This window comes from Atractosteus spatula, chromosome 2, assembly GCF_055471065.1.
Source record: "Atractosteus spatula isolate fAtrSpa1 chromosome 2, fAtrSpa1.hap1, whole genome shotgun sequence".
In the NCBI taxonomy this organism is placed as follows: Eukaryota; Metazoa; Chordata; class Actinopteri; order Semionotiformes; family Lepisosteidae; genus Atractosteus; species Atractosteus spatula.
In genome coordinates this window covers 62,568,529-62,585,292 of record NC_142707.1, presented here as the reverse complement: position 1 = coordinate 62,585,292, position 16,764 = coordinate 62,568,529, and the positions used below count along the sequence as shown (strand labels likewise).

General features: G+C 37.1%; 1 protein-coding gene across 3 annotated transcripts in view; it reads right to left on the bottom strand.

The window, feature by feature from the left end:
- Window positions 1-1,970: 1,970 nt before the first annotated feature.
- The window catches only part of fbxo25 (F-box protein 25), a 28,592-nt gene continuing 13,798 nt past the window's right edge, over window positions 1,971-16,764 (bottom strand). The window contains exons 3-11 of one of the 3 annotated variants that reach the window (XM_088932747.1): window positions 13,698-13,801; window positions 12,628-12,677; window positions 11,560-11,652; window positions 10,961-11,054; window positions 10,360-10,544; window positions 10,026-10,208; window positions 9,095-9,238; window positions 7,607-7,633; window positions 1,971-2,731 (exon numbers count right to left, since the gene is read on the bottom strand). In XM_088932747.1, the coding sequence (XP_088788873.1) occupies window positions 2,642-2,731; window positions 7,607-7,633; window positions 9,095-9,238; window positions 10,026-10,208; window positions 10,360-10,544; window positions 10,961-11,054; window positions 11,560-11,652; window positions 12,628-12,677; window positions 13,698-13,801 (970 nt within the window). In that variant the 3' untranslated portion in view covers window positions 1,971-2,641. Of the gene's footprint in view, window positions 2,732-7,606; window positions 7,634-8,684; window positions 8,782-9,094; window positions 9,239-10,025; window positions 10,209-10,359; window positions 10,545-10,960; window positions 11,055-11,559; window positions 11,653-12,627; window positions 12,678-13,697; window positions 13,802-16,764 lie in introns of those variants that run through there. The other 2 variants (XM_088932756.1, XM_088932764.1) reach the window with 2 other exon arrangements.

The window sequence follows — 16,764 nt, the reverse complement described above, 5'->3', positions numbered from 1 at the left end:
GGACCTAAGCAGAGTACCCATGTCGTAACTGTCATCTTCTCATCTGGCAAGATAGCCACTGTTCCATGAGCAGCAGGAGGGTAGGCAATGGCCTGCTCGAATGTGGTCCTATCAGAATGAGCCCAAAGGAAGAGACATACAGTATGTGAGACCACAGGTCTTGAATAATGTAGCTCCGCCCAGTACCACAGGTTGAGAACCATCTGGGGAAGAGGCACATCCCCCCAACTGGCAGCATTGCAAACCCACAAAAACCCCTGGAGGCCACAGGATTCTCAATGTTTGCCAAGGGCCAAGACGCTCCTGCTGGACAATTCCCACCCCCTCCCTGAGAAATGCTCAACCAACGTGAGGAATTCCAGTCACAGTTAACCTGTTTAAAGACGAGGCTTGAACCGACTACATCTGGAGCACAGAGTCCAACTTGTGCTTGTGGCACCTTTACCAGCTGAGCCACTCAGGAGGCCTAATGGAATCAATCAAAATGATGCCAGAAACATTTAATCAATCCCCAAAATGCGCGTACTTTATCTAAAGTCCTATGGGTATAGAATGGTTTCTCAAGATGCTTTAGCATTCGTGAAATGCACTGTAATTATATAATATTCAAATAATTCTCAGATTACAAAGTTTCAGTAAAAATAAAACTAACCAGTATAATCTTAGGGACCCTGTTAATTTCATATTCATTTTGATCAAGATTTTGCAATTAATCTTGTTCAATTGTTTAGTTTAGCAATGGATGGTAAGGAAATGCCCTTAACAAGAATTAAATAATTAGTTACCCTAAGATCTCTATCTTTTAAACACTATTTAAAAGGTAGAAAGCTGTGGCTCACACTTTCGTTCATCACAAATTCTTGACAAAGCAGGTTTGAACGTCATGTGAGGTGTGAGTTATACCGCTGTGGGATGCTATAGAGAACAAGCTATTCAGCCATGTTGTTGAAGCCGATACCCTGGGTTCTTTCAAGAAATGCCTGGAGAAGATCCTTGGATTAATTAGCTACTACTAAACTGGTTGGGCCAAATGGCATCCTCTAGTTCATAACCTTTTCGGATGTATTTACAGTATACATCAAGTTAGGTACCTTGAATAGAGGTTATGAATACTTAGCGTGTCCACTACAGCCTTAAACACATGAATGCAAACAGCATGGCTTGGCACCTCAGTACCTGTCTGACCTACTTTCGCTCTACTCCTCACCTCACAACCGTCACTCTTCAGATTCTGGTCTCCTATCTGTCCCCGAAGCCTGTATACACTCGATGGGTGACAGGGCCTTCACCCGTTATGCTCCGAAACTCTGGAACTCTCTCCCTAAGAATATCACAGAAACCTTTCCTAAGCTACTTCAAATCGAGACTCAAAATCTTTTTTTTTTTTTTAAAGTGTCTTTACTTAACTAGTTCTGTTATATACCCTTTCGTATTTTGTACTCCCATCTACTATCTCCTCTCACTGTTTATTTTCATTGTGTATACTGTATATTGTTTTTTCTTTTGCCGTTGTTGTCGCCGTTCTGTAAAGCGATTTGAGAAGCCACCTTTAAAAGCTGCTATATAAAATAAAGTTTATTATTATTATGAGATTTTGCACACAGACTACAGGGGCATGTTTCCCTTTTTAATCAATAAATAAAGAAACCACCCTATCAAAATGTGGTGGCACTGGCAGACGTTGACACTACTGAAAGCAGCCTTGTGTAATGAGTGTAAGTCCTGCAATGGACACGAGTCCTGTCCAGGGTGTAGCTGCAACCCTGACCAGGAAAAACTACCTTTCTGATAAAGGATGGATGGCTGGAATCCGTCTCATAACCAAGTGTATGAGAAGTTTAACCAGGCAAAATTTTCTATATATTTTATTATAGTATATTATAGTTCCTTTTTTAAAGAACCTCACAGTGCTCTTAGATAACTCCCAGGGACATTGCAGTAAAAAATAAGCTAGTTGACCACAAAGCTAAAACATTTTTAAATGCATTTTTATTATATTTAGTCACTTTCATTAGCAAATCTTTAATTGTACCAACAGCATGATCGGTTTTTCACCACTACACTTATCTGGTCGCTGGAATGATAGAGGAAGATTACAAAATATTTAAAGAAAAGGATACAAAATTATTTTCCATAAATAATGCCATTATAGTTTGATTCTGCTTTATAGCAGATTTAACAAAAGGATATAATAAAAAAAAGTTTTAATTGTAAATTTACATTTTAGTGTTGACGCTTTAAACATGTACACAGCATGACAAAACAGTGAACAGTAATGAACTACTCATCATTCTATGTGCGCTCATTAACAAGGAGAAATAAAGCCAACACATTAACCTCCACCTGCTACACAGCCACCAAAAAGCACATTTCGTCATTCCTCTCTTAATATTGTCAGTGAAAATAACTGCATTTTAAAATTTAATGACATTCTCTTTTACAAATGTCCAAGTGCAATCCATACACCATCCTCTGACCTTTCTGCAACATACGAGAGCATTTATTACATAACATGCGGAACAAAAGATCTCCATTGAGCCCTTTTACTTGTAGGAAAAATTAAACATATATTGCACATTAAACAAATCAAGCAGCAATTGGTTTTGCCCTGCTCTACAAAATAAACTGTGCACACAATGCTCTAAAACTTGAAAAGGTCAATGAAGTGCTGTGGGGATACTGGCATAAAACAGTTGCCGGGATCATTAGCTGTACAGGGATGTCCAGAATCCTAGGAAAGTCAAAAGAAAAAGTCATGTTATTAAATGCATACGAATAGTATATAGTAGATCATTACTAAAAAACTTTAAGGAATTAAATGAAAATGTCAAAAGTGTAAATATATATTACACTATAGAACAAAAAAAAAGTGTTTCATTACATTTTTCATGCAACCATGCAATGAGGAGTCAAGTGTCTCAGAGCTACTCTGATGAAAGGTAATTAAAACAGCAGCACTTCCCGAACTTAAGTAAATTGTGAAAAAGGAACAAGAAAAAGTAGCTGAACAGCCCAGAGATTTCAGGAAAGTTCTCAATATGAAACAGCAGAGATGTTATTTGTATTCAATAATACCCAGGATCCGATGTGGCTAACGCAGCAAAAATGAAAATCTTTTAGGCAGCACTGTCCTGAACTCAGTAAATACCTGGATTTTCAATACATTTGTTACACAAGTTCTGGAATTACAAAGTATCTGTTGTACCACAAGGATTTCATGTTAAATAAGCTGAAGTAGCAGTCGCACATCATTATATAATGTACTGAAAGGCTTTAAAATTGCAACAAATATTATTGGTTCCAATACACAATCAAGACCTCTCCTTGATGACACTCATATTGAACACTGCAAATTCCAAAACAAGGCATATCTATAAAAAAGACCTTTCCTGGAAATTAAAAATGCCATTAATGAATAATGTATCCTTTACCTCACTTGTATTAAGATGGAATGCTGAAGCTCACTTTGGATAATTTGTAAATATGAAAATACACATCCCTCCACAAATTTGTCATAATATGGCATTCAACGAAAGTCTGATGACATCACTAATATGGACTCCATCTCTCTACATATTGATATTTTTTTTTTACAAAGCCCTATATTCCCACATTTTTTTCTTCGAGAATCTCAGAGCTTCACATTGAGCCTTTTTTTTTTCCTTTTCAAATTTAAAAAAAAAAAAACAACAAAGCTCAGAATGAAAAGTTTAAACTGTTAAATAACGTCCATCCATTTTCTAACTGCTTCACTGGGTCACTGGGAAGCCGAAGCCCATCCTCGCAAGCAACAGGCACAGCACAAGATACACCCTGGGCAGGACATCTGTCCTCCGTGGGCGCGCACACACACATTCACACAAGAGCCAAGCATCCCAGAACCCAATGAACCCACCAGTATGCCTTTGGGCTTTGGGAGGAGCAGCCTGAGGAAACCCCATGGGAAGAACATGAACGTTCAGTGCAGATGGCACCACAGGTCCGAAACTGAACCCGGGGCCTCAGTGTTGCAAGGGAGCACTGCCGCGCTGCCTCATAGTAATCGCATACACAAAAGAATTCTACAAAGCTGGCTGATGTATTAGTAATGACTCAGGCTAAGCATTTTTTCACAACCAGTCCTTAGCTGTAATCCAGTCTGCCAACCTCAGGGCAGCGATATATAGCCTTGTACCAAATCACACCATGCATCATCGTTAAACAATCATTTTATTGCATTATTAATTTCAATTAGTATTCCCATTATTATGAAGCATATCAGATAAACACCATGTAGATCGCTACTGAGGCTTTAACACTTCCATCCTTATCAATATTTACAGTCTAACAGGACAGTAAATGGATGTTTGTTTTAGCAGGCTATTGGCATTTCTTTCAAATTAGTGTCAGAAAAGGTATTCTGATGGGGGGATCTGAATATTTATGAATCCACTGTTACCCAGAGCATTTGTAAGGAACATTCTACATACCCTTGATCGTTGAATTTCAGAAGTATATATACATAATTGATGTAAAAATGATAAGCTGTAAGGGCAAAATTATTAATGGATGTCTTGTTTCTGGCACAGAATAAAACTTCAGACTTCAGACTTTTTCCTGCAGCGCACACAGGGGAGAATGAGGAAATGTGGGCTGATTTCTCCCCTGACCAGACCACCCTCAAGTCACTCATCATTTAACATGTCCGAGGCATCACAAACCTGTACCAGAGGTTTATGACAGCCCTGTACTAGAGGCTCTGGCACTTGCAGGAATGCGAGATGCAACTCCCTTCCAGCTAGCATGTCCACTCTATTCAGCTTTCTTCTCCAAGATAAGTGCTGCAAGGTGCAGCTGGAAATGAAACTGCACAGGATAAATGTGTCATAGATGTAGCACCGGTGCTACAACTACTAGAAGAAAACTGACAATAAAGAAGGCTGAAGAAGGTGTGAATCTCTCAATTTAGAGAAATTGTAGAAAAAGTACAATATGGAAAAGGAGGTCTTGGGTGCAGTCTGTCTACCCAAGGTGGTCAAAGAACTTTGACCTGGGGCATGTTGTCACCTTCTTTAGTGAAATACTTATGTAGTACATTGGCCCCTTTCCCTAAAGAACTTAACATTTCTTTTACCCTTCACTGCAATATTCCTTTCATTTTCTCTCTTGGCTTCCTGTCTTACATATACTGCATACCTTGACCTCATCCATGTGTTGTGTTTGGGCGGCCTAACATTTGTAGTCATCCTCAGGGTTTGCCCAGGCCTGGCAGGATTTCTGAGAAAACGACCCATTTAGTCCTGCTGCTCAATTTCTTGCCACCTTGCTTGATTTGTCCTCGATGGGAAAGTGTTCAGCTCATACCAATGTTATTTGTGTCCACAACTACTTCTCTTTTCAGGGATTGTTTGTACTGCTCCCAGTACTCAAAGTCCAGACTGCAGGCCTTGACTACCACATCTGCTGTCAGGTCCTGAAGCTGGGTAAATGTGTTCGGTCATATGATGCTGTGTGGTATTTTTTGGATGGGTTGGAGAAACGTATTTCCTTTCACCTCCCAAGACAACTCTTTTAGTCTGTTTCTTCTTCTTGTTTCTGTGACAACTCAGAGTGCACACTTCCCAGAATACTGGTTTGGTCTTTTGGAGCTCTTCAAGTACCTTTAGATTATTCTCCAGTACATACATTTTTCTTTGTAGCAGTTAATATGTAGTTTGTAGACAGATGTAGTTTGGCTGTTACAGGTTGATTTCTTGGTCATAAAATAACACCTTCAACAAAGAGGAGCAGTTATTTTAATATTGCTGTTTAATGGGATTGATTACATAATTCTCCTTTACACTGGAAGAACCTATGCCTCCACTGGGACCTCAGGAGGGTCAGGACTGTATTGCAATGTTTAAAATAAGCCATAAAACCCAAGCAGCCATAATAATGATATTAAAAGCTGCTTGAAGCATTAATGCATAAATTTACATAGTACAACCATTTAGGCAATAACATGTTTCCATAACGGAAATTGGCTCTAACACAATTGATTTGTCTTTATCCATAACATGGGTGCATGTTGGCTACAATGTGACGCGTGTGGAGTAAAAACAGTGGTAGGCAAGGCAGCGTCAGCACTGCAACACACTCTTGGGATACTGGAGTTTTCTCCTACATATTGGCGTCAGGCCCTGCCCAACCTGCATATGCAACAAGGGTGTGTACCTGTATCTGTGTTCAGCGGCTATATTTCTGTTCATAGGAAACACTGATAGAAATATGAGAGAAAAAATACAAGAGAAACGTAAGAACATGTAATATCATTCGCACTACTGGGTTTATAGTAATGTGTATTGTTAAAACAGTTTCTTACAAAAACTGCTGCCTCACCCTCCTCCACTGCAGAACTTGTCTCTGATTAGACATGTAAATACTGAAGCATACTTAGATAAGAAGCATGTCTTAACTATATTTGCACCCTTTTTTGGTTTATAGGCACCATCATTATGCAGAACTAATATATTTAAATATGTTTAAAATGAATTTATTTTAATATATTTAAATGAACATATTTTAATTGAATATTATGATCAACTACTATAGAAAAATACCTTTGTTATTGTGAATTCCAACTCTTTACCCCCAAACCCTTAATTCCTATTGAACCCATGGTTTCTATATTATTTCATTATTTTCTATAATGTGGTGTTTTACAGGAACTCAACTATCGCATTATAGCAGAAATGCCTGTACTTAATACCAGCAGCACTCCTTCAGTAGGCATATAGTGTCGTGTGCACGGTGCTTACTACCCAACTACACAAATGGGTACCAGCACAGGACTAATCATCCCATCCAAGGGGAACGTTCTGCATTACAGAAAGCAGGACAAGCTGTGAACAAAAAACTTATATGCTGAATTAATATGTCCCCCATATAGTTTCATTTCAGTTGTTTTCTTAACTGATGCATTTCAACTAAAAGCAACTTATGCTTTTAAACATTCCAGTAAGTTGATGGTATTTCTTCTGTGCGAGTCTTCTATTGGTTTTAATTCAAAGCTAGTTAACTGATAACTAGGTGAGATGCCACAAAACTTTTAAAATTCTGATTTTAACAGATAATAATGTGTAATGTGGTGTACATTAAAGTAAACATTTTGCATTGTATAACAGCAGCAGCAGCTCAAAGAGGTATTTAGCTAATCATAAGCATTTTTGCTGTACATTAAACTGCTTAGCAGAATACTGCATCAATCCATGAATAACAGAAAAACTGTTAGGAGAGCATGCGTCCATTTACTGTTAGCATTAATTATTGGTTATTACTGACATATTACTGGTTGATCTTTGAACTGAAAGTGACAGATGACAAGAGATGCCAATAAACCTTTAAAAGCACAATCTGTTCTGAATTAAATGTGTCAAATAAGGATTAAAAGGAAAAGTATTCAGAAACCTTGGGACATTTTAGAACGCTGACCTTAAAACATTTTAACCATTGCCGCCTTAAAGATATTAATCACATTTCACATATGAAATGTCCATGCATAATGAATACTATCATCGAGTTTCAGGGCCCAAATCTTAGAAAAATAGAAGATACACAGGAACAACTGTGATGAAAACAGAGAAAGTACCTTGAATAATAAAGCAAGGTGGCAGTCCTTTTGAGGTCAGGGAGGAAGGAGTAGAAGAAGGGTAAAGCATGAAGGGAAACATGAAAGGTTAAAGATTAGCAAGGAAAGGTGGGTTTTCTACAGCTCAGCAATATTAGAGTGAGACTCTACTGTTTTGGAACTACGAAGCAGCCCTATATTATAGATCAAAGGCACAAATAACATCAGAATCTCTGTAAAGCTGTTAATGAAGCGTCTAATCGTGAACCCTGGGAAGTAGGAAATTTTACATACTGTAGGTGGGAGCAATAAAAATAACTGTCAATCTGCATATCTAATACTTCATTTCCTACAACATACTTGGCACAGTCACAGAATGAATGTGATACTTGAAGAAAGGGAGAGTAAAAGGCAGGACTCAAGTTCTCATGTTTCAGCCCCCTAGGACACCACTGTAAATTGTAAATGTATCCCACCCTCAGACGAAAAACAGAGATATAGTTATTCTTCAACATCCAGAGATGTTTCTTGGGCTCTCAAAATTATCTTATACCTTGTATTACTATATAAAATGAAAGAATACGACTTGACACTTACATGTTTGTGCCTATATGTCCTACCTCTTCAATCAAAAGTATCAAACTTAACATGCATAGTGCAAGATAAAGTCTTACAAATATCCAACTGAAGGAATCTTACAACTGAATATGAATTATTGGCTATATGATTTGAAATCTCCATTTTGTTAAGCTACAACCTGCAATTAGTAATAAAGGTGACACACAATGTTAGCCGACGATGCAACTTCGTAATGGTGCTATATGTAATTAATCTTTTATACAGTATATACATTTTTTGTAACTAACATCTAATCCTCAAATTAATACATCTGAGGATTAATAATCTCCACACAAATATTTCCAAGAGAAATTAAACTGAAATAATTATTTCTTGCACATTTATTTTTAAAACAGTGTAACACGGCACTGTATGTGCTAAAGCTTGAGTTAAAATTCCTCAAATCTTGTGGGTTAACATGCACTGACCATAGCTTACTCGCAAAAATGTTATTTCCTCATGCAGATTTTAGGTTATCTTACATTTCTAGAAACTAAAACAAAGGGAGGGATTGAGGAATTGCAGCAGATGCCAAGAGTAAGTGTGGTCCAAATACAGAGGAATGAAGGACAAACTCACTGCAGGATAGAAAAGAAGCAATTTAGAAGAGGACCAGCTAATGGAATTTAAGAGAGGTTCACCATGAAATGAAAAGGAGTGTAACAATAGTTTCAAGATGACAATCATCCTTAATACAGAATATTAAAAAATATTAATATGAATAAGTATTAATTTTTTAATACTTTACAGATGTTGTACTTTCAGTATATAAATTTATATATACATATTTTATTCAATCTAAACAATTCTTTGCATAATTAAGTTAATTCTCAATTCCAGGCAGATTTATAGAACGAATATATGACAAGTGCAATGAGCAAACTGTCTTACCTTCCAAAACAGAATGCTACAATGTCGACAGAACTGCAATGTATCCCCATACTGTTCTTTTTTTGGATAATACTTCTGAAGGGTGAAGTACATCAGTTTCCAGTCCACATGTCCCTTTTCTGACAGAATTAAATGTCTACAGAACTAAGAATACAGAAAAAAAAGAGAGCACAATTAAAAGATGTAGAGACTAAAAACACTGTAAAAAGTCTGGATAAATTGAATTCATTTCTATTTTGTAGAAAGAGTGGAAATGGGCATCTACATTTGCAGTAGTTAAAAATGTTTCATAGACATAAATAACGATATTTGAGAAAGTGAATTTGCTAAAAGAAATCAAGCCAGCTGAGGCCTTAACTGACTATTCCTTACTTTGCTGTCCAGGGAGAATGAATTGTGCAATACTGACAGCCTGTGCCTTCACTCTTACTGATAAAAGTGTGTGGTGATGAAACCACAGTAAAGAGTTCTCAGTGCAGATAAGCAGTTGACATGAGCCACCTGTGCTAATTTCCATGTTAACTGTTTTGGCCTCAAAACTGTGGTTACTAGGAAAAATACCTAGGACTTCAGCATCAGTGAAAGATATAACACATCTGCTTTCCTAGAGATCTGCTATGCACCTGGGAGGAAAATGATTCTGATCTTCTGATGCAAGAGTAGTTTATCACATACATCATAATTAGCTCAATGTATAACACATGTGCAGGCTTTGATAGGCTCTGCGCTTGGTCTTGTGTTTATCCATTTTATATCTAAAGAACCCTCTAGTGGACAAACTATGTATATTTCAAAGGGGCTTACTTTGGCTTTTGAATTGCTTAACATTTACATATAAAACAAAATACAGTTGACAATCTTAAGCAGAGGTTAAAGCCTTGTTGTTTTTAACCTGAATATAAAAGTGAAACTGAAATGTTGTGAAACGTACGTGTTTTTCCGCAAAATGAAATTGACACAGTTTTTTCCACAGTTGTCGGTCTTCACTCAGCATGTGCAAAGTTGATGTCACCTGACCAAGGTTGATGATGTCCCAGCCATCCGAAAACTTGTACAAGATGTTGTTTTGCATGTGGAGTGGGAGGTCACTTAATGTAATTCCATTTGTAATTTGCTGTAAAATAGACCCAAAAACAATGTTGCTAAACACATTTCCTCTGTAAAAAAAGATAAATTAATTTAATTCAAAATACACAAATTCAAAACGTTTTACTAGCTCCATTGTTTTGTACATTAATTACAACAGCACTGTAACTCAGACAGACCTTGGGGATCTGAAGGTTGTTCAGCTGTTGCTGCCAGTTGAGTATGGTCTCCAAGCGACACACCCAGATATTGATGTTGCCCACCAGCACTGACTTTCCCACTTCTCTTATCAGGATGCACAGTGTAGAGCCCAGGTCCTGAAGAAGGTCTTTGATCAGACGTGGATTCTGCTGGTCATCTAGGACTGCATCAGGCAAGGCAATGACAAATGTATCAACCATCCAAGGGAGCATTTTCACTCCATTATCCAAAGAGAAAGGCTTGCACGCAACAGAATAACATTCTGATTTACTGCTTAAGCATATTATGTCACAGTTTCCTTAAAACAAAGATTTTCCCCTTGGACATTTTTCATGAATCTTACAAAACTAACAACCACGAACACAATCCAACATTTAAAAATGACAGTCTACAAAAATATGGCAAAAAAAACCGGCAAGCCCATTTATATCTACAGCGTCAGTTAAAGGACTTTATTACTGAATTGCTTAGGCCTAGTTTGAAAATGACTTTAATTTCAGTATCCAACACCCTTTACTGCAAATCTTTAGAAAAGAATAACCACGCTGCAGGAGGCATCCGAGTATTCTAAGATCTCACCCTTTCGAACGATCTTCTCAAGAACATTGAAGTAGTTTTTCTGTGCCGCTCCACTCAAAGATGTTAACTGGGATTTTGCAATTAGCTGCAACAACTGTAAAGAAAAATGTCTTTCAGAGTAAATTCCATGTTTATTCCTTAACACGGGCTGCTGAATCTTATTAATCAACCTATCTATTTAATTTTCCCCAAACACTGCATGCCACGTCTTATAAAGGAGATGGAAAGGAGCACACTGGGGTGCATGCGAAGAAGATTAATTGATGTTTGCAGATGTGAACTGCATAAGAGATTTTTTAAAATCAAAACAGGATTGTACATTTAATATTCTTAGAAGTACAGAACATTGATTTATATTTCAAATACACATTAACAATAAAAAAATGAGGAGAAAACTGTACGTTTATATTTAAAAGAACAATTAATAAACCACTTTATTAAGTCCTCACTCCCTTATGTGTCTGTAGCCATCCCATACGATCCATGTAAATAAAGCTGCTGATGAGGTAAATGTTTTAGGCTAAATGTTTTTTTCATTATACAGTTGGCTTAATCAAAAATATAGCATATAAAAGCAATACAAGTTGATGATATCTTACTTTAACAACATAGTTGAATCTTCGAATATCTTGAATAGCACTGGAAAAATCTAAGCGGTTAAAAGCTTCCCCTAATGTGCAGTAACCATGTCTCTGAAAAAATAAAACACCCAGAATAGTCCATGATGCATGCAATGTAAAACAACATTTGTAAAACAGTAACATTGTACAAGACATGTTGCCTAACCCTGGGTAAATGCTGTATATTAGGAGCTTTTCTTTTTGCCTTCTAAAGGAATGTAGATCTATACCAAGTACGTTCTTACACATTTAGATCATTACAAGAGTTGCCAATAACTTAAACACTTATGAGGCTATAAGAATCTACTTCCACAGTGAGAATAGGTTACTCCCACTGGGAAAAGTGTATTTATTAACAACAGTTACGGACTTATGTGCTGTTGCTGACACCTCTCAAACCAAACCTCTGGATGTTTTGATATCAGCCTTGGTGTTACTTTTGACCCCCTGAAGGGCACTTAAGGAATGCCAAGTATCTTTTGTCTGTCTGTGTAACACTGTTTCGTTCAGACCCTTGCTCTGGGGAAATACTGATACAACCCTTTATTTTAGCTAGATTAAACAACTGTAGAGCCAGACCTACTTCCAAGGTACTAAGGTACAGGCTTCAGTACATCCAGACTTTGATGGCTTGTGTTCTAACTAAAGCAGTCCGCAGAAGCACATAATTCCTGTTCTGACTGCTTGTGAAATTTAGAGGACTTCAAACTTCTTCTGCTCACATATAAAACACTGAATGACTTGAGATGCTTCAGATCATTTCAAGGATTTATTGCACGAGCATTCTCCAGCTCTGTTCATTCAAGATTTCTTACTCTTCCAAATAGTAATAGGGATTGAGCCTTCTCATGTGCAGTACCACATCTGTGAAACTCATTGACCTTTCAAAGTATAATTCAGTTTAGCCCTTGTCTTCACATAGTCAATTTGGTACCTGTTTTTGGTCAATTTTTTTTGCATCTATTGTGCTATTTTATAATGCTTTGAGAAACTGCAAGTATAAACTTTAAGGCTGTCAATTATTCTTCTTATTATTATAATACTTACCTCTCTTGTGCTCTCCTTCTGAACGTAGATCCACTTCTCTTGGTAGAAAACTTCGGAAAAAAAGCGAACATCATATCATATAAACATCCATCTATTTTCAAATAGCTTTATCCAAATCAAGGTTGCATGCGAACTGGGATACCAGACAAGCAACAGGCACAAGGCAGGGTACACCATGGACAGGATGCCAGTCCAACGTACGGCACACACACACTCACACTAGGGACAGTTTTCCCAGAATCCAATTAACCTACCAGCATGTCTTTGGACTGTGGAAGGAAACTGGATCACACGTCTAAAACCCATGTGAACACAGGGAGAACATACAAACTCCACTCAGATAGCACCCAAGTAACTGAACCCAGTCCCCAGCGCTGCGAGGCAGCAATGCTAACCACAGAGCCACCGACTTGCCCTGTCATATAAACATATATTTACAATTATGCTAATTTATGTTCTAAGTTGTTAGCATATGTTATAATAATGTTGTAGATTTACACTATGCATCACAAAATCAAGGTTTCAGAAGAGCCAATCTATTAGTATTCTTTGTCAATTTCTGAGGGCCTAATTTACCCAAGAAACGAATCAAGAACTACAAAGGATGACACTTATTTCTATAAAGATGAGACCGATGTGGTCAACAAATAAGGCTGGTGGAATATTACAACATAAAGCTTGTTACGAGTGTTGTCAACACAATTCAGAAGTGGTAGATCTGGGATTGTAAAGTCAACATAATGATATCATATCCTATTTGCCTGTTTCCTTTGCTTCCTTGTTAAAACTGTATCAAATAAGGGATCTTCAAAAAATATCATATTTTTTATTATTTGGTGTCTCTGTACCTGACTGCTGGTACTGTACCACCTTCCTTATCAAAAGATCACTGTGTAAAGTCCACTGGTATCAGCTTGTGATTCAAAGCCTTCAGCACAGTAATGCTGACATTAATACAGCACTGGTATTAAAATGTCCCTTTAGCCACAGCATCTACTGTATATTTGTGATTCTAAGAAGTAATTTATGGATAACATTTCTACCACCTTTAAAAGAGTAGTGATACTTACATTGTGACTTTGTATTGTTGTTAAAGTGATCCTTTTTCCTCTTTTTTGCAGCAACTTCACAGACTTCACCTGAAAACAGGTTCTCTTTGTTTTCATCATGAAGCCTATTTAAAAACGAAATACAAAATGGAATTTAGACAGGAAATATTGTTATCTGCTTCTTGATGATGGTGATACATTTCTCCAAAACAAAACTTAAACAAGAAAGAGATAAAGTAGTGTAAAATTCTATTTAAGTAAAAAGTTTCTCAGAAAACTCATTTATGGAAAACCTTGTAAAAATACCAAACCTTAGCATGATCAACATCATCACCAGTAGTAGTAGTATAGCTTCCCCAAAGGATTGCAATACCTCATAAATACCTTAATAAAATATTAAATGAAGGTTAAATTCAAAATATATTGAGATCTTTTTCTTTCACAGCAAAATAAATGTATGCAAGATGTAACATCATACAAGTTGCAGTATATCAAAATTGATTCATACCCTTTCTAAAATGTGCCTAAAAATCAATTTTTGAAAGTGCATAATCTATACAGTGTCATGCAACAGTATTAAGACCCTTCCTATGGTGTCCCATTTTGGAAATAAATTGATGCATATGGATTTTCTTCAACTTAATATTGTGTTGAAATCCTGAAAGCTCAAACTGAAGACTTCTTAGAGGTAACAAGTTTCAATAGACTGTCAGCAAACACTAAACCGAAATAAACTAAAATACATAAATGTAGAAGTATACAGATCTCTAATCTTTATATTTGGTGGAAGCACCTTTAGCAGCAATTACAGCCACACGTCTTTTTGGATAAGACTCGACGAACCTTGTACACTGGGTGCAATTTTACCCATTCCTCTTGGCAGATTTGCTGAAGCTCTCTCATGTTTGCTGGGGATCTCTTAAGGACAAAGGATTTCAAGTCTTCCCACAGATTCTCAACAGGATTCAGGTCGGGAGTTTGTCTGGAGCATGCAAGGACATTTACTTTCCTATCCTTAAGCCACTGTACTACTGAAAGGTGAATTCTACCCCAGTTTTAAGTCAGAATGAGGTTTTCCTCTAAGATTTGCCAGTACTTCGCTTCATCTATGTTCCTATCAGTCCAGACAAGCCTCCCATTTTTTGCCGATGACAAACGGAACTAGAACATACTGCTACCACCACAATGCTTAAACGTAGGGAAGATGGTGCTAACTGAATGATTGGCTTCATTGGGTGTGCGGCAGATGTAACCTTTTACTACATATTTACTGTAACACTAAGGTGCTTTGGTGCCATTCTGGATCCGAGATATTTTTTTTCAATGACATACAGTGGAGAAATGGAGATATTGTTGACCCGTGGACATTTACGTCCATCTCAGACAACTCTATAACTCTTTCAAAGGCACTGTTGGCCTCAAGGTGGCACCCCTCAGCATTTCCTTCTGTCTTCTGTCTGCTTGGTTTGGATGTAGGCAGTATCTAGTTGTCTTCCATTGCTTAATGATCGGGTTCACACTCAAAGAAATATTAAGGTTGTGCCTTTCTAAAACTTTATCCCTGAACCGTTTTGAAAGCTCTGCGTCTTTCATGGCTTAATATCTCTGCTTGAAAATCACTCCCTGACTGAATGTCCTTTCAGAGATATTGTATTTATTCTGCAATCATGTGAACCACTAGCACAAAATACATAGAGGCTACAGCTAATTATGTGGTTCATTAAAGCAATTTTGTGTACCTAAATTACTCTGGGGTTTGAATACTTAGACAATCATGACTTTTCATTTTGTGCTTCATATTAATTATCGATTCTTTTCTTTTTGTGCTTTGAATGTGTGGAGTAGATTGTGTGTGTGACATATTAATTACTACTTCAAGTATTATGGCTATAAGCTTTAAAGTAACAAAATGTAAAAAACTGTGCCAGGGTCTGAATTCTTTTGATGGATATGCTCACTAAAAACCATTAATGCTGGCAAATATTTAATTCATTTATTTCCACCTCTATAGTGAACATTAATAACTTTTTTATTGTAGTACACTTCAATAACTTTTCTGTGAAGCAGTAATTGATGATAATAGACATTGTTCCCTTCTCCCCAAACAAAATATGGCTAAGTAACATGTTAGAAATAAATATGGGACTCTAGCCAGCTAACAACAAAACGTACATTGTGCAAAGGTACAACTTGGGGGAAAATGTATTTATAAATTAGATGTTGTGTAAAGAAGAATGTTTTGTTGTTATTGCATCAAGGTTTCTGGACCTTTATCAAATATTTTAAAAGATAAAAATCAGCAATACCTACATGCTCTGCCAAGCTATGATGAACTACATGGCTTTTTTTCAAAGGCCTTTTTATAAAGAACTTTTTGAGCATTACCCTTTTCAAATGAGTGCCGTTTAACTTTAAAAAAATATCAAATGAAAGCAGCACTTAGTACTGCAGTCGGGTGGCCTTTACAAATCCTTCTGTTCTGCATATTTGTGCTTTTTGTATAATTTTGTGCATGATTTTTAAAGCACTGCCTTGCGGTCTTGTTAAATGTAAATATTTTATATGCTTATTCCAAATTGGAAAGTCAATTTTAAGTTATAAGATTTTACGTTATGAGTGACACATCGATTCCGAAGTTCTTTTGCAAGGCAGTCAAACTCCACGTGCAGCTCATGCTGATGCACTGTTACCCCATTTTAGCCAGATCTCGTCAGATCTCACAAGCAAGACACCGTCCTGGCTGTACGAGGATGGCAGACCTCCAAGGAATTTCAGGTTGCTGAAATTCCTCGCAGAAATGAAAAAGGATGTTGGTAGACCAGTAGATGGAGTTCCTCTCTCTGGACAAAAATCTCCTAACCAAGGACCTAGAACAGTGACCAGGACACTGTGCTATATCAGGAGCTGGCCATAGGATGCTGCACTAAACTACCTGGTCAATTGTTAAAACTGGCTAAAGTCTACTGTGGGCTTGTACAATCTCTTCTTTCTAGATTCCCCCCATAATTCAAATAATACGTACTTACTCACTTCTTTGCCTCATGTGTTCTGTATTGGAGCTGCTAGTTTATAAGATCTACTGCAAATT